Source organism: Perca fluviatilis, chromosome 23, assembly GCF_010015445.1.
Source record: "Perca fluviatilis chromosome 23, GENO_Pfluv_1.0, whole genome shotgun sequence".
Taxonomy (NCBI): Eukaryota; Metazoa; Chordata; class Actinopteri; order Perciformes; family Percidae; genus Perca; species Perca fluviatilis.
The window spans coordinates 19,724,570-19,746,158 of record NC_053134.1 but is presented as its reverse complement, the minus strand read 5'-3'; the positions used below and the strand labels follow the sequence as shown (position 1 = coordinate 19,746,158).

Sequence of the window (21,589 nt, the reverse complement as noted above, 5' to 3'; positions counted from 1 at the left end):
ACTTTTCGAACCGCAGCCCCTGACTGCACAGACTCTGGCTCCAAAATTACAAGATGGCAGCGCCCGCGTCTGTGGTGATTTGGCTTCATTTTGTACAGTTGGAGGACGCGGAGACATCGTCCATCTTCATATACAGCCTATGGCTATGACCAATAACTGCCTTGTGTCACTAGTTGCCTGACAACTGGTCCCACCTGTCATGTGACCATGGCCTTGCAGCTATCCCTTGAGATTTTCCCATATCTACAGTACACATACATTACATGTCTTTTATCCAATACAATTGCTATATATGTCAGAGGATTCACGTCTCTGGAGCAACTATGGGTTAAGTGTCTTGCTCAGGGACACATTGGTTGATGTAAACATTGTAGTGGGAATTGAACTTTAATCCAATCTACTGGCGATTACTTAAACTACAGTTACATTACCAGTCTGTATAAAAGGTACAGTAGTAAGTAATGTACAGCAGGCTTAAAAATGGAGGGGAGAGTTACCCTGAGCATTAATATCTGTGTAAAATCTATCCACAATCCTGGAGAACCTTTGTACGATCACATGTTGACAGTCAGACACAGCTACCAGGTTTGGTTTCTGATTTTGCACTTCACAGCAAAACTACAACTCCCTATCTGCTTTACTGTTTGAGTCAGCTAATGTCACACTCTTGCCACAACTATGCTTTGGCCACACTCCAAAGCCACTCAGCCACAAGACTCTCTCTCTCATCTCTAATGCTGGCACATGATTGCAATTAAAACATTTTAACTTCTGATTAAAACAAACGCTTTGATTTTTCAACAGTTTTGTTTTGATGACAGATGAGTCACAGTTAGTATGTGTGGCCATGCAGCTCAGGCCTTTACTTTTAATACAATATGCAAAAAACACATTACTGATCATTAATTAATATGAGCTCAAGGTTAAAGCAAATATTTAGAGGCATTTCTAACAACTACAACAGAGACAATAAAATGAATAAAAAGTCTATTTTTTGCTCCCACATGTTTTCAGTCTTAGCTGTTTTTAAAGCACCATTAACTGTGAAGTGAAACGTATACCATGCATTTGATGTATGTTTGGTTATCAATACTCCCATTTCATTTCATGAGAAACCTTTGTGGCTTTTTAATAGCCGCCGTTACACAACCACCATCTGCTTGCAGTTGACCTGATGCACATTTTACACCACTGCGCTGCTATAACCATGGCCGTGTGGTCCAAATTGATTCCCTCATGTCATAAAGTGTCCATTCTGTGCAATATACTCTAGTGAGGCTTCTGCATTATGTGTGGATTATAATAACAGTGCTCTTCATTAGGAAAGAACACTTGGTGCTGGTGAATGCTGGTGGAGGGGGATGTGGAAAATAGATAATGACTTCTGTAATACGCCAAATTTAAATGATGTCTTGTACAATGGAGTAGCAGAAGCTTAATGCGCTCTTTTTATTGAGGCAACTCACTGCAGCAGCAGGTTTTCCCCTCAGAGTCATCTTTTTCCAGTTCCCATCTCCAACACGTAGATATGTACGACAAGTGCGTTGAATTACTCAAAAGATGATAGATTTAGCGAGTGTTGCGAGTCAAAAAGCGCATCCTACATCATTTACCAGACTTGTTTGTGATGATTTGATTGGTATTTAAGGAGATGCTTTGTTTCAGGCTTGTAACGTTATGGATGGGAGCTTGAAATATTGACACCGATTATGTCCTTAAATTAAAAAAAGACTTTTCAAAATTGTGCAAACGTTTAGAGTTGAGCACGACATTTTAATTTTTAATTTTACCACTTGATTTTAATTTGGTTTGAGTATTTTTAATGATAGTGGCAACAAAATAGCTAGAGGGTAGACATTAGAAAACATGCCAGCCAGCCCGGCAACATTGACTAAAAAGCATCATCATCAATATACAGTAAATATAGGATAACATTAGTAGGGGAAAATGTATCCAAAGTAATAGGACTTGAATGCGTTCTGGGCGTTGGAGGATACAGTTTGACCAATCAGGATAATATAATGTGTGATTTGGCAGATGCATTCAGATTTGGCATTAAAACAATAGTTATCTATCCATTCGTTTTTATCATGTAGTCAAGTTGTCAAATGTTTTTAATCGTTTTTGTTGACGCAATTAACACTGGTGTGAAGGCCTACAGACAACGCGAACAAAGCCATGTCTGACTATTTGCTCTCTGACGTCTCTTAACCTGCAGCCTCCATAGTGGAGCAGAAGTGGTGGTGTCAGATGCATCCGTGCCTTGACGGGGAGGAATGCAAAGTTCTTCCTGATCTGAAGGGCTGGAGCTGTGCGACAGGGAACAAGATCAAAACTACCAAGGTAAGTTTAAGAAACAAAACACTTGCACGACAACATATGGAAACCTGTTGAATCTGACCTCGCAACACTTCCAACTCCTCAAAGTCAACCGGCTGTGGCTTCTGTAACAGTCGTCTGCCCAGGGCCAGGCCTTTACCTAAGAACAGCTAATGTTTGCAGTCGGTGCTTGGACCCCCGGGGGGGCTGGGATCAATGGGCTGCCATGTCTCCTTAGCACTTTCAGGCCACTTTGAGCACCCAAGCTGGCCAATTAGTCACTCCAATTACCTGCTTTTAACGTTGTAACACGATGCCCATATCCTTCACCGTGTTATGACGACCCGTAGACTTCAGTTCTGCCTCTCTCCATGTACTTAATTATTTAAACTGTCCGCACCACACCTGCCTGGAGCCGGGCGCCTGGAGCCTGGGGCTATTGATTCAGGGACTTGTCGGGACCTCAAAATGGGATATCTATCTAACAAACAAGCCTGAACATCTGGAAATAGATTTTTGGTAACTACAAGTACTTCAAGTATGAAAGTTAAACATATCTTTTCTTCTTTTGTCTTCTTTAACATCAACGCCTGGAAAGATTTCCGCGGACAAAGAGCAGCTTTGGTAACGGCAGAGGCTTCACAGCGGAGTCCAGGTAATAAACAGTTTGCCAATTTATTTTTTTATATATATATATATATATATATATATATATACCTTGTTGTCCTAACTTCCAAATAAAATAAAAAACTACAGAGACATTCCCAACAAGGATCATTGTGTCTCATAATTACTTCACTGTACAAATGTGTATGCACTACTGCATAGTGTCACATCACATTTTCATTAAAGGGGTGATAGAATGCAAAACCGATTTTACCCTGTCATAGTTGAATAACGACAGTTCGGTGGGTAAATAGGACATACATAGAAGCTCAAAATCCCATTGACACCCCTTTACTATGAAAATCTCATTTCTTGAAACTGCCGCTGAAAACGGGCGAATCCCAACAAAGCTGGAAGTTGGCGTCAACCTCCCAAAAACCGGAACCTTTGTCACAGCCATGGGTGTATTAAGAGAACGGTCACGCCCCAACATTTACATAGGCTACACAACTGACCTGAGATCAGGTAGTTTTCTGAATCTAGCTAGGTCACGCAGATCTCTGCTATTCCATTACAAAATTCACTTCTGAAACTTTTTCATGCGAGAAATCAACCATATAAAGCTCAAATATGGGCCGCTTTACGAAAAAGGATGGCTAATTGCAAATTTTCTCCGACTGTGTGTCGGAGTTTGGTGCCGGTGTTGGTGCTGCCTGGGTTGCTACATCGCCGCCCTGACCGCAGTGTCAGCGAGCTTGTTACGCCCGCAATCTTTTACCGTATCCCGCAGGTTCCAGTTAATCTTATAATGGGTATGTGTGTTGAGTTATTTAAACAATCGGGGAAATAAAAGCCTCTTGTCCGCGAGTCTCATTGATAGAGCCGCGGTGAGATGGAGTCCATCAATGAGAGCTAGCTAGCCTCCTCCTAACTCTGACATTCACAAAAATACATTCAATTGAAATCCGAAATCGGACAAGTGTTAGCTAAGCTTTGTAAGACCTTGAGGAACCTGTTATATTCATGCCGTGACGAAATTCAAACTGTAAATATACTTTAGTTATGCGAAAGTGAGCAAGCTGCGATATTTCTCCATTGTAATTAATGGGACATATAGCAAGCAGCTGCTCGTCCTACAAAGACGCCTTGCGTTCATAAAAATGCCTTAAAATCAAATCGGACACAACGGTTAGCTTATAAGACATTGGGGAATGATGTTATATAAGTGGTGTGACGAAATTCAAACTGTAAATATATTAGTTATGCCGGCAGCTGGCCGCGGAGCCCCGTAGTGCAGTATCCACAAAGGGTGACTTTGCGCTGGGTATGGAGCAGCCGCTTTCTCGTCAGACTGTGTGGAGCTCCTAAAGTCCGACACGTCTTACCAAATTTGCAATTAGCCATCAATTTTTGTAAAACGGCCCATATTTCAGCTTTATATAGTTGATTTCTCGCTTAAAAAAAGTCTCGGAAGTGAATTTGGTAATGAAACATTGCAGTGTCTGGAATATGAGATTCTGTTGCTTCTCTAATGTATGTGTATTGGGGATTCGCTCAACCAATCAGCGCGCGTCTCTAATGTCTGCGTATGGCAAGTCGCTCAACCAATCAGCGCGCAGCTCATCTAAATATTCATGACCATACCATATTTGGAAGAAAAGCTCTTGTTACAAATAGGGCCAAAACACAGGGATGCATATGGGCCAATAAAATATCAACCAGGCCATTTTCAGCCCAACCAATGTTACATACCCCATTAGGAGACCATAAGGAACAGTGTGAAATACCCTATATAATCATTCTATCACCCCTTTAAAACAGACCAGGCAAATGGGATTATTAACCACATTTCCCTGTAGTGCAACTACAACCGAGATAGGGAGCAGAGCAAGAAGAGATTGACGATCTACGCAGACAACAACCTGTTCAAAGCACCAGCATTACCCAGCGGGTTTATCTTGCACACCTTTGAACTCAGCTAGAGAGACCAGTTCCCTAAGTTTCAAATCTATCTGCATGCTGCTTGAAGCACCTCTGCAAAGCTTTTGAGGAAATAGCACAACATGAACCTGGAACCTCCAGAGATACTGGTCTCTATCACTCTTTATGAATGCATCAATACACACAGGAAACACCTTGAGAATTCAGTGTAAACAAAGCAGTGACTGGCTACTACAAATCCCAGGACAAAGCGGGGAATACAAGCATTCAGAGTGGAGCAAATCTCTGACTGATTAACAGTTTCTGCCATGCAAAGATCTTGAGCTGCAGTGTTAAAAGCTGTACATTTAAAACCACCCAAATGGCAGCGAGAGGTAACGATGTCTTTTGGACTTGCAAACACAGACATCTGGAAAGGTAAGAAGAAAAAAAACATCCAACTTCACAGGACAGGTTTCATTACATCCCAACGAAAAAAAAAAAAAGAAAAAAACTGAAACTCTTAATTGCTGACCTATATAAGAAGTCACGACTGACATTTCAAAGACAAAACAAACAAGAAGAAACCGAATCAAATTTCCTCCCGTTTGCCATATATCTTATGCGTCCATGCAAACCTTTCATGTAAAGTCTTGTCTTCATGGGTCTAATGAATTCAAACCCACTTGACCAGATATTTCATTGAGGGAGCAGGTCAATTTCTCCATTATATATATATATATAAAATTTGATGAACTTATTTGATGAACTCCGGATAACTCCGGTATTTCCGGTCATTAGTCAAGGGAGCCTCAGGTTATGTTAGGTTTTTCTTTTTACTACATGCCAACAGCAGAATTGCCATAGGGGTAATCAGAGTTTATCACTTTTGAGATATTACATAGGTATAGAGAACGTCAAATCTTACAGGGATTGAGGTTCTGAATACCTCCAAGTTAAAAGATGGTGTGTACTTTTCCAACAAGTGATCACAACAGGGCAGGAGCAGAATATATGGTTCGCATTATTCGTCTGACATCGCCTTCAGCAATCAGAATGAGTAGTTCTGTTCTGCAAAACTCATGCATAACAAATAGTGTTTTCTCTAGGGCTGTGTGGTATGGAATTTTTCTTAATGCAGTGTAACAACACAGTAACAGAATAAACACCTTTAATTAAACAGAAAGACATACGTTGCAGCAGTGTTTCAATTCCAGCTCAGTGTGAGAGTCTTTACTGCCGTTTTGCTGTCATTTACGGCCAGGCTACTTTCTCTCTCCTCTCATTTGATCCATTTCACAGACAGAAGGCTCTATTGTCAATAAAGATTTAAAAAAAAAAAAAAAAAAAGTGATTCACCAGCCGGTGCAGAGCAGAGACAGCTGAGCAGAGAGAGAGGGCAACTCAGTAGTCCACTAACTTGTTGCTCTCTCTACCAATATTAACTTAACAATGTGAGGCTACAAAAACATGCATGCAAGCTGAAATTCAAATCGTGGTGGTCTGTCAGGACTAAGCTATGAGCAGAGGGAAACTCCGCTAGCTGCTAGGCTAATTCAGCAGTGTGAAGTGCAATGGTAAAACATTGTCTCAGGGGTTGATGCCAAGACTGTATAAGTGAAGCCAAAAGACTTTGATGTTGTGTTCATTTTTCTGATACGTTTGGTTTTTGTTAGTTATTTGATGCTATAAAAACAGGTAAAACGTCATAATTGACAGCTGTGATTGACCTGCGATTGGTCGAACGGGTGTATGGGTGGGACTTAGATACTCCGCACGATCACTACTGCCCAGGTTCTTGCCAAGGGGGTAAGCTTCGCTTCAGAACTCGAGCCATCATGGCGCCATTTTGTTGCTAACTGGCCATCACCTCCTGTTAGCATTCCGCTGACCGCCATTTTTTTTTTTACGTCACTTGACTGAGAATAACTTTACATCCGAAGCGTTTAAAGACTCGATTTGTCCATTGTTTAGTTCTAAAGAAACACGACAACGTATAAAAGGCTCCATTACCTTGTATCTCACGTTATGGCTCCGTAGCAGACGTTTTTGTAAAAATAGGCTAACGATTGTGTCATAACCAAGTGACTTACTGTCAAACAGTAGAGGAATTACCGTATAGTACAGGAGAAGCTCGCAGGCAGTTTCGACTTACATTAGCGGTTTAGGTTTAATTACTAATGTTAACTAGCATGTTAGTTAGCAATAATTAGCCTGTGCTTATGTTATCTCCTTACATATACCTACACTCTCCGTCTCTGTAAGATTGGGAATGATTGAGATTTCTCTTGGCACAGCTACCAGAACACTTACAACTTTCAGACACGTTGCTCACGTCAAATTAGCGTGGAACAGATCGTGCAGGTCGTATCCTCGGTAAAACAGTATTATCTTGCGCATGTGCAGAACGGATCGTGCAGGCAGAACGGATCGTGTACCGACAGCCTTCACTGGTCTCCGTCCAGAGCAACGGGCTCTGTTGGTCCATTATATAGCTATATGTCAATGGTTCTTGCTCCAAAATTACAAGATGGCGGCGCCAGTATCCGGTAGGGCTGCTCGATTATGGAAAAAATAATAATTTTTGGTCAATATTGAAATCACGATTATTTAACACGATTACTCATTAACATATGGATATAATGGATAGTGTCCAGGGTATAATCTGTTAGTGTCCTTTATCTCACAGAAAGAGTCTTTGGATCAGAATAAAATCTGTTTTACTACTGTGAGTCGGTTCAGCTTTACAGATATCACACATAACGTTACACAGCTACTGAACAGTTCCACAGACATAACACAATGTGCATCTCACATCACATGTTCACTCACTATGACCACTACTGCTGTCATTACGAAACATTGTGCCAAAATATCAACAATAATGTTGCCGTCAGTGGGCTTATTTGCTAGCTAACCTTAGGAAAAATCCAGCACATAGACGGTACCTAGAGTAACGTTACGTGAAACAGGTGATTCAACGTCCCTGCTCATTTACATACAGTTTAAACTAAATGCTGAGGGAACATTACTTTGTTTTTTCATCTTGGTTTTAAGCAGTGCACCCCCACTAAGCTGGAAAAAGTTTTAAACTGTAAGTGAATACAGCGTGTCGGGGGAATACAACGTCTACTACAGGCAGAGGGACCACAGGGTTAGCTAACGTTAGCTGTTCCCAGACAACTGAGTTGGTTTTGCCTTTTTTTTGCTCACCAAACGCTGCAGCCATCTTTACTCGCGCTGAGTTTTGAAATTCCAGCGGATATGCACACGACTTGCCTCCCTGTCTGGCTTCGAGAGGGGCGGATGTGCGCGTGTGGATGTGCGCATGCGCGTGTCATTCAGAACACAAGACAAAATAAGAGAGTTCTTGCAAAACAGAACATGTCAAAATAATCGTTTTTTCTCGATTATACCATTTTGGTGATCGTTGGGAGCCAAAATTGAAATTCAATTAATTGCACATCCCTAGTATCCGGTATATTTTGGCTTCACTTTTGTACAGTGGGATGAAGCTGAGACGCGTCGTCCATCTTTCTTTACAGTCGATGGTCCATCTCAACTGCGAACAGAGAAAATGTCTGTCTGAGTCCTTCCCTTCTCTACTGTGTATTATATATTCAATTGAACGTTATCTGTAGACATCAAGTACTCAATCCTAGAAATAACTGATCACAAAAAAAATCCCCCATGTTTAATGGACTGTCCATCCCCTTTGTGCAAAGTTTTCTTTCTCCAGAATTTCTTGAACATGATAACTAAAGAATGATAATTGTGTTAGATTTCATATCACAGGACATATGCAGTCCTGTAACTTTCACCAGCACAAACAACAGTGATGACGTCATCACCGCGGTAGCGTCAAGTCACTGCAATATTGCGTGATGCAGTTATCGTCACAGCCCTAGCTATCGCTTGTTGCCACTTAGGGCAGTCAAGGTGCAAATCTTTCTAGTTACTTCACTGTGAATATGCAGTGACAACAGCCCCAATGCCTCTCAACACTAGGAAAATACTAGTACTTAGAGTACTTTTTGCATTGTGTGTTTGTAACAGATGCAGGTTTTCCATGTTCATAGTAACAGTTGAGCCTGACAAACGAATACTGAATGTTTTCTCCTCCTACCGTCTCATGTTCTCATGACGCTAAATCCATGCCTCCGTAGTTACAACCCAAAACATATTGCTGAGAAGGACACCGTGGTGTGCCAATTAAACGGCTGAATTACACAAACACAAGCCCATGCACCTGCTGTGTTAAATCTTTCAGCCAACCTTACTTGAGGCACTAAATGGAAATGAATCCTTTGCCAGTTAAATTAGCACTTGTCAGCTACCAATTAAACACACGCAACACCCACTGAAGACTTAGTTTTCCTCTTAGTATTTTTAGCAATGTTTCAAACAGTCAGATACTGTTAATGATTCCCCCCTCCACAGTGTGATCCATCTCTGAAGACATTTTCTCTGCTGACAAGAAGCGGCTCCGCTCTTTGTCTTTTCAGCGTGGAATTATTCTCAAATTAGTACCACATTAATCACAGTGACAGCTGAGAATGTAAATGACTCTGTAAAGGGAAGAATGTATTTCAGCCTCTACAGAGACAGGCAAAGTGCTGCGACAACCTGAATTTATGGAAACTCTTTACCCTGGGTTTGATATGATTATGCAGGTTTTCTCGTCAAGTGATGGCCTGGTGGTTTTTGGATTGTTTTGCTTTTCTGCATTAACTGAGGATGATTTATATACGGCACTGTGCAGTGGGGCGCTGCCGCTCTGGCCTGCTCGGTGTCAAATCAGCCAGTTGTGAATTAATCTAACCAGGCTGTCAGAACTGTCTGTTTCCTATCACAAGTTCAGCATCGATAATGGAGCCTTACAAGTTCGGGCGACTGCTTCCCTCAGTCCGTCAAAGCTACGTGGCGGCTGACAGACGGTTGGAATCGATAGCGGACGTCGTTATGAAGGCCGTTACGTTATGTTCCTCGAGAGTCTTTTCCAGAATGTACTTTTTGAGGAGCAGAGGAGCTGCCAGTCAGCCACTGGGCTTCATGACAGGCAATTTAATCTCAAGGAGAATGGAGGTCTTCAGAGTATCTGACAGCATCGCACTAGGGGAGAGAAAACCTCAGTGTGTGGAGCACAAACCCTTCATCCCAGATACTGCACACGAGTCCAACTGATAGATCCATGTGCTGATACATGAAGCCAATACAAATCTTTCAGGAGGTACTGGAGTGATATTGAATATTATATATTGGAAATCATTCCACAACTTGAACTAACACTAGAGCTGCAAAGTTTAATATAGGGCTGGGAAAAAAATCGATTTGATTTAAAAATCGAGTTGGTAGGTCAAATCGATTCATATTTTCAAAAAAAAAAAATTTTCTCCCCCTCTTCAGTAGTAGTCAGGCAATTACCCTCTACATAGCTACAGATATGCTGCCAGTTTACTCTGTTGAGAAGAGAGGGTTTAACAACATGCTGAAAGTTTTGGACGCTCGATATACAGTACCTAGCCGCAAGTATTTCTCTGACGTTGCTCTTCCTCAGCTGTATAACAACACTCGGCAAAAGATAATAAGCAAGTTGAAAGGACTTGACTTTTACGCTGCCACTACTGACCTGTGGTCGAGCCGAACCATGCAGCCTTACGGTTCATTATACAGTATAAATAATTTGGATTTTTAACAATCTTTGTTGCACACTGCACAGTGACTTTTCAGTTAGACAAAAGGGTTTGCCTTTGCAATTTTGTCTGTTGATGCACTTTAATTAAATACAATATATATTTTTAAAATATATTTACAGTTCGCAGTTATTTTGTTTTAAATGGAAGGGGGGGGGGAAAGAGTAGAAAATCAAGTTTTTTATAAAAAAAAAATAATAATCGCAGATTTTTATAGGAAAAAATAAAAAAATAAATCGCCCAGCTCTAGTTTAATACTGTAGCTTAAATCAATTAGTTTTCAACTATTTAAATTAATCTCCAACTATTTTGATAATTGAATAATCGGTTTGAGTCTTTATTTATTTATTTATTTTTTCCAGCTTCTTAAATGGGAGTATTTTCTAGTTTCTTTACTCCTCTGTGACAGTAAACTGAATATCTTTGAGTTGTGTACAGAACAAGACATTTGAGGACGTCATTTTGGGCTTTGGGAAACACTGACCGACATTTTTCCCTATTTTCTGACATTTTATAGACCAAACAACTAATCGATTAATCGAGAATATAATCAACAGATTAATCGACAATTAAAAATAATTGTTAGCTGCAGCCCTATTTTACACTTGAAGGCTGTTCATTCACCCGGTCAGAAGGACTGCACAGTGTGACCTGTGTATGAAGAAGCTAATCTTCGTCCTTGTGAAGAAGCTGATGATGTCTTAAAAAAAAATCTTTACCCATGGGCGTTGGAGACATTATATAAGTCAATGCACTTTTTAACAGTTATTAGTTTAGACCCCTCAGTTTTACAATGTCGAAAATCTGTGCATCTGTCTATCCACTCGCTGCTCTTTTCAGAGGCTGCGTCAGTGCTTCATTATCAAATCCATTCCGCTTGCTTATTGAGAGAATGCCCAAATCAGTGAAACTTTGTTTCACATTTTACTGCTACCTTATGTGAAGTTTGACTGCTTGTTTCTCAAGGAAATAGCAATCGCTTGCGTTTCTGTTCAGGTGCGTTCAGGGTGTTGCTCAAGCCCAGACTTTCTAGTTAAGTTAGGGTGAAATTACTAAATGTAGCCATCATTTTTCTCATGCTAGTATAGCCAGATAAAAGTATCAAACCACCTGTTAAAAAGGCACCAGAAAACTGGAAATGACATTTACTCTGGTCAAAGTTTTCAGACAGTTTAGATTATGTTTTCCCTTGCAAGCATCATGAACTAAAGTTGAGATCTCACAAGAAATTTTATAGTGACCCTATGGCCTCTTTAGAGGCTATATACTGTACTGTAGACGAAAAGAAAGGCTAAAGGTCAGGGGTTTTAGAACTTTAGCCTTATCTTTCCTCTGAAGATAATGAGCTTTCTCACAGTGGCAAACTGTGGGAATGAAAAGAGGCTTCGGTGTTGAATAATGCATCGGATTTTGTACCAGCTATGCCAACATTGTTGACATCTCAATCAGTGTGGGTGGGAGTCTCATGTCTTCTTGCTTGGATTTACTGTTGATAAAGTTGAGTTTTATTACTGTAGGTCATACTCTTCTTTTTCTGCGCTTCATTAGTCTCTGATCGAGAGAAGCAGGCATTTATGTACATTATAGATGAAAATGATGCAAAGTATCATTGTGCTTGTTTGTGGGGGGACACTTTGTTTGAGTTTTCGATGTTAGCGCCGCTCTGATTTCATTTTAACACTATTTCTCTTTCACAGGTGAACCAACGGTTCTGGTTTTTATCGGATCATCAAAAGAGAAGTAATGCAAAGGACCTTTTCTGTAAATAGAGACTCTCTTCTGGACTGCAATTAATCTTTGGAAAACTCTGAATGCTTCTTCTTGAACTGGATGAACATCAAGCCCTGATCATTCAGCACTTCTTTTTGAAGGACTCCATATGATTAGCCTTACCGGACGACAGGATTTATTCTGCGACATTGTCCTGCTTGTAGTGGAAACCAACGGTGAACCTTGCCTATGTGTTAATTTCTAGACTAATATGTCCTTTACGGAGGGATTTGCATCACAGGTTGACCAGGGTGAACAGCAGGTCAGTTTGCTGTAAGCATCGCAAATATTCAATACAAAATGTGATTTTCTTTAATCAGTCAATTGTGGCTTTCTTCTCAAAAACAATGTGTAGTTCCAAAGGTTCAGATATAGATGAAAATATGTGGCTGAGCGGCAGATATTCAGGGCGATTTTCAAAGAAATGCACAACCAAATCTCGTAAACCTACTACACATTGTGCAGACTGCTGAACTGAACCAGCGCTGCAAAAAGTTCAAACTGGTCAAACTATCAGTCGTTATCGGACAGAAAGTTACATCACTCTGCCATTTCCAGTCGCTTCTGCCAGATTTTGGTTTTGTGTCACAAGCTCTGGAGCTCAGATTCTAGACAACAGCAGTGTACATTAAAACACACAGCATCTGGTCACTGACAACAATGTTCCCAAAACGGTTTTTCGACTCAAAGTATGATTTGCTGTTCACCTTTCAGTAGGTATTGCTGACACTTCCTTTGTCTGTGTAAGTGATGACATCAGTAATAAACTATTGTTGTGTAACTAAGCCTTGTGTCTCTTTAGCATCTGTATGCTAACACAGAGTTTTTACATGCCCTGATAGCGGCATGGATCTAGGGATGGCAATGCCGGTCCACCACTTTGGTTTAACAGTCCCTCCAGGATTTCGCGATGGCGCCAATTCAACTATCACCGTGACTTTGGTGCGACTTCCAATTTTGAACAATCGCTGCAACTTTTCTGCAAATTTGACCAATAACCGGAGTTTCTGCGACTTCAACCAATCCCAGCAGTCCCACGTGCCAGACTTTACCTCCGTATAATGTGACTCTGAGAGCCACTGACCAAGCAGGAGTGAGAGAGAGCTTGTTTCCAATATGAAGACGAGACTCGAACATCTCACATTTACCAACAAAACATACAGCGAAAGACATTTCAGCCAACCTGTATACATTTCAACATCAACGTACGCTGTAACGTTTTTTCACTCTAAAGTCGCTGAAGCGGCTGCTGTTTCAATCCTGTCGGCTCTCTGCAGTGAACGGGGCTGTCCCCCGCTACTGACGTGCACACACACACGGTGGATGCAGAAAAAAAACGGAGAGGAGACGACACAATGACCTAAATTGAGGACAGCTACGCTCGTTATTGTAAGTGCAATGATAAGTTAAAGTACGTTATCAAACCGTATGAATGGGTGTCCCAGACCAGGATAGAAAATTAACTATGTAAAGATCAACACGTCACTGACACATATGTTCAAAAAAAAAATTGTTTTTGCCAAAGAAGACCGTAAGATACGGTTGAAAGGGCCTGAAAGAGTTAAGATGTTTTTTTGTATAAAAATTCTAGCAGATTTTTTAAAAATATCTTATCTACCTTTATTTTATATTAACCTTTATTTATTCGGGGAAAGTTCACTGAGAGGCAGCCTCTCTTTTGCAGAAACGCCCTGATCACATTCACACAGTTCCACAGTCATACCTGGAAGCTGTCCAGTACAACCACAGTCTGATCTGCTGGCCACTGAGCAGCTCCAAGGGCTGCTCTTTCACTTTCCCCACCCAGATTTTATCCTTTCGGTCTGAGGATTGAACAGACGACCTCCTTTATCTAAAAGTGATCCTTAAAGAGGTGATAGGAAATTATGGGGGGGGAGAGAGAGAGAGATAGAGAGAGAGAGAGAGAGAGAGAGAGAGAGAGGGGAATTAAAATGCATCCATGCTGTTATTTACAGAATTTACAGTATATTTAAAGAGCAGAGGGGGTAATCTTAAGGTTGTTAGGCACATTTATGTATATTTAATTAATACAAAAGTCCTGCAATAAATTCTACATTTTTGGAGCTCATCTTATTTAGGTTTTGATGACACTGTGTCAGAGAGAGATGATTAAGCGGTTAGTTGTGAAGGTGCTACTTGTGGTGGTGTTGGCTGGACTGCTTTGCACAGAAAAGTGCATCTAATATGACGATGTGGATAAAATGTTGGAAACACATTTCAACGTTTTGTAACACAATACAACACCACTATGGTTCTTTTGGTCATTTTGCTGCGTTGCTGATTGTGTGTGTTGCATCTGATTACTAATTCCCATATTCTAACATCTGTAAACAACTTCTAATATAAAAGTAGCGCAAGCCTGTTTGTAAATGGGAGTATCGCTGTGTAGAATTTAGGGATTCATAACTTTCAGACAGCTGCAAAATGTTTTAAGTTGCCAAATGACTGCATGAATGTGAGTTCAGTCAAGTTCAATCAGCTGCTTACCTGTCATTTCTAACCCCCCGGTAACATCAAGGGTCCTTTCCAAACTCGTCACCTCAGAGGGGATGCTCAAGTTATTAAATCAACAGCCAGAATTAGTTTTTAAAATCATGCAGTGTAGAGAAGGGAGGCGTTTTTTGATGTGAATCCACAGGCATTTATTTTGAAATGCACAGCCCTGCGTCAGATGTATCCCTGCTCTGTAGTTTCTTGTTAAATGGTTTCAAATGATTGTCTCTCTCATTTCAGCCTTCCTTACCACAACAAGAGCACCATCTGTTATCATGTTGACCCATTCTGAGTCCAATCTGCTTTTAAAAAAATCCTGTGAATAATGACATTGATGTATTGGTTTGTTTGTCCCCTGGGGGGGGGGTCGTTACAACTGGGGCCTCCTGAAAGTGTTCCAAAATTATAAGAAAAACACAATAACACTTCTCGAGCTAGACAGGAGACAACAGCACCATTCCACTGAGCCACAATTAGCGTCAAAATCCGTACCCCTTTCTTGGACTCCTAACATCAATCTGAAAACGGACACAATAGTTGTTTAAGATTCAGCCTGACTTACCCTTCCCGAGGATATCATCATTTGCAAATAAACGTCCGTAAACATAAGTTTTTCTTCAGTATCAAAGTAATCCAGTGATAGTTTTCTGTACATCGACGGGTACAATGCAAACAGGAACTGCTAATAGCTAATTCGGCACATTTTCAAATGGAGCCAGTTTGCCAAAATGTAAACAAATATAGGCTAATATAAAGAGCTAATGTTGTAGCACTAACTAACTGACTCCATGGCAACATTACACTTACTAATTAAATCCTTTCAGTCCGTATCATTTTTTCCCCTTTTGTCAACTTCTACATTAGATGCCCTTAGAACCTGCTGTTCATAAGTTCTGTACCTATACAGTACAGACAAAATCCTCCTATGAATTAATTCATGGTTCATAACAATATCTCACCTACAAATGTCCCAATATCACACATAATTCTGTTGTCTAGATGAGAGCTTCTTAAATGTTTTTAGCTAAAGACCCCAGTGAGAAATTAGCTCCCCTTGCTCTGGGAAGCGGGCTTATTAAAAAATTTCATATCCTTGTCATAAAGGGACCCACCAGCAACAAGCCTGTAAGTCAATTTGCATCTCAACCCACTGCTTCACATTACTGGTGAGGATTTGCCATGCTTTTTTGTAGCATTGCTGACGCCTCTCAATTTAAATGCTTCTCTTTGGAGAAATTACAAGAAAAAAAGTTTCCACAAGGGAGACAATTGTGTAACCAGGAGTTTTTTCAGCTGCAGATGCTTGACAGACACAGAGAAATTAGACAATGTGGCAAAGAGCTATTTCTCCAGGTTTTTAAATGGATCTTGGTTTTCCTTTTGTAACATGCCCTCTGTGCTCGTTGTAAACACTGCTGCTTGTCTGCGTCTGTCAAACACAGTCACACTGAATGACTCCGTTTCCCAGCCTGCCATCCTTTTCCAAACAGGGAGTCTATGAAATGTGTTGCACCGAGAACAGAAGACGAGCGCTGCCTAAAGCGAATTTCTCATGTTTTCACGAGCAGCAAGCGCTTCCTTCAAACATCAAGCTTCATTCTTTTTTCTTCAGCGGAGGCGTCCTTTGGCAAAACGACAAACATTCCCCGTGAATCTAAAGGCTGCGACACCGCTGGCCTCGGTGCGTCCAAACAGCTTGACAATTCCAGGGTCAATGCCAGACTCCCGGTTGGTATGTGAGTCACTTCAGAGGAGTCACACAAGTGTCCGGTGAGCTGCAAAATACAGAAAGCCTCTTTTTCAAAGCTTTGATTTCTTTCAAGAGATTCAAATGAGGTAAAGGCAGGCAGTTCTCTCTCTTCTTTTTTTTTTTTTGCTGCAGTCATTACAAGAGCACATCAAAGGAAACTCCTCCTCTCACCATATGTTGTATAGTTTCATAATCTAATGAGGGTTTTGTAATTACACAGTCCACCAAGGGAATGGAGCTCATTGATTCTCTGGGAAAAGAAATTTCATTTCATTTAATCGTTTTACATAACAAAAGGACTTACATGTTTGAGAGAGAATTACAGATGTGAATGTAAATCACTCTGATATACATGTCTTCCTAAACTTTCCAGGCCAGAGGAGTTGGGTTTAAAAGTGGAGGAGGTCACCTGCAAAAGGTTCCAACATACAGGCTATTTTTCATCTGATCATGTAATTTGTTTTCCCGGTGCAACGCAGTAATCTGTATGACATTTCAATATATGCCTGATATACAACTAATGAATGCTGCTTTTATATGGATGCGCCTCACATTCAGCAATAGGAAATCCTGTGATGCATTCATCAAGCCATCAAATGACGAATGAGACTGGCTGTGGTGGAATTATTTATAGGTTGCTGCGGGTATAATAAAGGCTATTGCTGTGAGAAGTGTTGATTCACAGTAGCCTCACTACGGTGTGTTGAAATCCTTTTAAGCCGAGCCTGGGAACTTCAGTCAGAAACTTTGCTTTGTCTCAGCTGTGAAACCTCCATCTTCTCTAGTCGTGACCAGAACGCAAACAAACAGCAGCTTATGGAAACATATGCCTGGAGTCTTTATTCTATCTATCATCCAACAATAAAAGCAATAAGCATTATAAGGTAATGTTGCATTGCGTGCATCTGAGATTGTTACTCAAAAGTAGTAGTAGTTCTGTACTAGTCAGACAGAGAGAAATTGGATTGGCTGAGTAAGCCCTCAGCGGGCGGGACAAAAACTACCGTCTCTTTAGGCTAAGTAGGCTAATGCTAGTCTGAGGGTGGCGTAAGACAATAAAATACATGTTAAAGCTTTGGTGCGTAACTTTTTTATATTAATGAATGTCCGTTACATTCAAGCCATTGCCAAGTAAGTTGATACAAAGCCAATTAAGACTGTCCCCTCCACAAAACTCTCTCTGTATTTCTCAGTATGGCTATGTTCAGAAAATTGTCGTCCGTGAGTTTCGCGTCTCGAAACTCGAGTGAAGATAACTACCTCTTTTGAAGAGTACATCTTTTTTTTTTTCAATCCTCCGTGTCCTCCTTGGTTACAAGCAACTGTGTGGAGGAGGGGTGGGGGTGGTGCGCAACATGAAAAGCTGGTTTCATGTGGATGGGCCACAGTTCTTTTGTCATTACTTAGAATTCCTCATGGGGGCAGCAGAAACTACACACTATAGCTTTAATAATCAAAGTACAGTGCAAAAGTATTCACCCCCCTTCAGAAGTCACATAATTAGTGAAATGATGTCCACCTGTGGGCAATCTAAGTGTCACATGATCTGTTATTACATATACACACCTTTTTTGAAAGGCCCCAGAGGCTGCAACACCTAAGCAAGAGGCACCACTAACCAAACACTGCCATGAAGACCAAGGAACTCTCCAAACAAGTAAGGGACAATGTTGTTAAGAGTACAAGTCAGGGTTAGGTTATAGAAAAATATCCAAATCTTTGATGATCCCCAGGAGCACCATCAAATATATCCTAACCAAATGGAAAGAACATGGCACAACAGCAAACCTGCCAAGAGACGGCCGCCCACCAAAACTCACGGACCGGGCAAGGAGGGCATTAATCAGAGAGGCAGCACAGAGAGCTAAGGTAACCCTGGAGGAGCTGCAGAGTTCCACAGCAAAGACTGGAGTATCTGTACATAGGAGGAGCTGGAGCAGTTTTGCAAGGAGGAATGGGCAAAAATCCCAGTGGTAAGATGTGGCAAGCTCATAGAGACTTATCCAAAGCGACTTGGAGCTGTGATTGCCACAAAAGGTGGCTCTACAAAGTATTGACTTTAGGGGGGTCAATAGTTATGCACATTGACTTTTTCTGTTATTTTGTCCTATTTGTTGTGTGCTTCACAATGAAAAACATCTTCAAAGTTGTGGGCATGCTCTGTAAATTAAATGATGCACATCCTCAAAACAATCCATGTTGATTCCAGGGGCCTGTTTCACAAAAGCAGAATATATAAATCCAGGATAACTGATAAAGCGAGGCTTGACCTAGTCTAATCTGTGCATCCTGGCTTGGTGCGTTTCACGAAGGCCAAGCCAGGCTGAGGAGGAGCGACTAGGTTGAGCCAGGCTGAAGTAATTCAGATAGATGCGCCTCCACGGCTTTCCTCAAAAGACCGCGAGGTCGATCACAGATTTACTGATGCCAAAATGGAGAATACGCTCGTGTACATACTTTATACAGAGTGAGCAGCAGCTTCTTGTGGAAGTATGATGACGTGAAACACATTATTTGTATAAAAAGAAAAGAAACACAGCCGCTGTAATGAAACAGCGAGAGAAAGCGAGACAGACGATCACGGACCGACTGAATGCGTAATTGTAGCCTAAATATATACATTAACTGACCACTGCTCTGAACTGAAACAGTCATAATCATTCCATTCAAGGATTAGGCTACTAATCATTTTCACAAATTAACAGTTGTACTCTTTGCCTTAAAAGTAAGCAGAAGATAATGTTACTCAGGAAATTTACAATGAAGATCAATTTTCTACAACGCTAGAATGTGATGCGTAAATATCTCTTTCACTCTGTTCCTCCCTCTCTCTCATGGGCTAAAATATAAGTCATTAACTTCCACTGCTCGCTTTTAATGCAAAGTGTACAACTGTTCGTTTTTGCAAATGACAGTGACTCATTGAATGGTTTCAGTTAAGAGCAGTATTTCATAAATGTATATTTTTCGCGTTTTTTTTTTATTTTTTATAGAGGCCGAGTTTCCTTCTCTACATATTATATGCCTTGCTCCCTGTATATATGGACATAGAAAATAAAGACATTGAAGAAATTGGACTCTAAAATCTAGAAGCTATGAAGATAATTAAGTGATAAATTCCATGCACACTGTAAACATGAATGGAACAGAGTGATATTCATCAGTTATTTCCCCAAATATAAGGTCAAAAACCATTGAGTTGTCCTCTCCCTGTTATTACATGAATTACAGTAGCCTACATCACTAGATAGGTACTGGTCCAGTGAACTAAGACTATAATTTAGGAGGATTGTACAATTAGGATATGTTCTTAAATTGTACAATCCTCCCAAATTATATTCCCAGTTTTCCATGGAAAAGTAAAAAAACAAACATATCATGATCCTTAATGTTAAAGAATTAAAAAAAAATTAATCAACTAAAATGATTCAAGGTGCATTGGTCAACTATAGAAATGTACAGCATTGTATGTATTGCCTTAGTAACAGACTTCATTTAAGAACACATTTGAAATGTTATCAGCCTTTTCTAATTATCTCAACAACTGCCATAATATATTCATCAAACTTCTAACAACAATATGAACAGCAGTCTTCATACAGCAATATAACTAACAATGACTGTCACATGAATAATTATAAATAAAAATATAATGGTCACAACTTTAAATAATAACAGTACTTAAACAGCAATATGCACCTGTTGTATTTTAATCCAGGCTGATAATAACAATAGGGTAAAACCAGTGCTGGGTGATCAGAAAAGGCTCCAGGATTAAATAAATCCTGACTGTTAGCCTGGTCAGGAGCAGGCTAGCTGTACAGAATAAATCTCCATGGTGATTTATGTGCCTCCGCTTTCGTGAAACCGAATCAAGGCTTAATTCATCCAGGATAACTGGGAAATCCCGGCTTAATCCCTTATCTTGGTTTTGTGAAACAGGCCCCAGGTTGTGAGGCAACAAAACACAAAAATGCCAAGGGGGGTGAATACTTTTGCAAGGCACTGTATATTCATTATTCTTTGATCTTTGGTCTTCTAGAAACAAGGTTGAGGAGAGTCGCGAGAATGAACCAAAACACTAAAGTCGCGGGTCCTAAAACAAAGAGCAAAAAGCTCAGAAGAGCTGACTCCTTTCACATTACAGTCATTTGATATATTGTTAAACATAAAATCATTGATGAGTGCAGCTTTAACCTATGCATTTGTTTGAGATTCCCAGCTGCCATTTAAACTTAGCAGGTTATTACAATGAAAACTGAATTTCTTTGTCTGAACCCACTGCAAGTATTTGCATCACGTCTTCCTTAAACAGTTCCCAGACGATTCCATATCTGAAATTGCCTCATTCCTGTAACACTTTGTATTTGAGTAGTGCAAATGAATAGGATATAAATGTCTGCTTTCATTATGCACTTTTAATATAAAACAAATGATTATATTACAAATTTGGTAATGCATTTTTAATATTATACATCATCCATCTGGCAAATTAGTACTACCAAATTGGTGCCCTCACTTGTACACTGTAATTACTTCTGACAGGTGCAGTGGATTTATACGGGACTAAATATAATTTTCACTGTGAGTTTTTCTAAAATCAGATTAATGAAAGTGTAAGCTTTTACTTGTGATTTATTTAAGTTGATTTCTGATTTGTTCATTTATTTCAGCCTGTTTCTGTTTTTTCTGTGTCAAGAACTTAGTACCATAGCTGCACTCCATTTCCCAGAATTCCCCTGTCAAACTAACTGTGTGGGTGGGGCTATGATGGCTTTCTTAAATCTTCTGGTGATTAAGTTAGAATTTTCAGTAATTATATGGAAAAACATCACAGTGTTCAGAGCAAGAAACAGAACAAATTAAATCAATACTTTAAATGAATCTGTGATCCACGATGTAGCAGCAAGTAGTCGTACTGCAGCTGTGAAACACTGGAATGGAAACTAAAGAGTATTAATAAGAGGCATTACTCTGTGCTATAGTTTCACCTAGGCAATGTAATTGGCTAAAGACG

The 21,589-nt window shown here is 40.3% G+C and overlaps 2 protein-coding genes across 4 annotated transcripts in view; one reads left to right on the top strand and one right to left on the bottom strand.

The window, feature by feature from the left end:
- LOC120553212 (chemokine-like protein TAFA-2) overlaps positions 1–13,093 on the top strand; it is a 73,690-nt gene extending 60,597 nt beyond the window's left edge. For both annotated transcript variants that reach the window (XM_039791390.1, XM_039791388.1), the window contains exons 4-6: positions 2,219–2,343; positions 2,918–2,974; positions 12,236–13,093. In XM_039791390.1, coding sequence (XP_039647324.1) covers positions 2,219–2,343; positions 2,918–2,947 — 155 coding nt within the window. In that variant the 3' untranslated portion in view covers positions 2,948–2,974; positions 12,236–13,093. The remainder of the gene's footprint in view (positions 1–2,218; positions 2,344–2,917; positions 2,975–12,235) is intronic.
- The window catches only part of LOC120553210 (small subunit processome component 20 homolog), a 176,476-nt gene that overhangs the window by 62,254 nt on the left and 92,633 nt on the right, over positions 1–21,589 (bottom strand). The window lies entirely within an intron of this gene.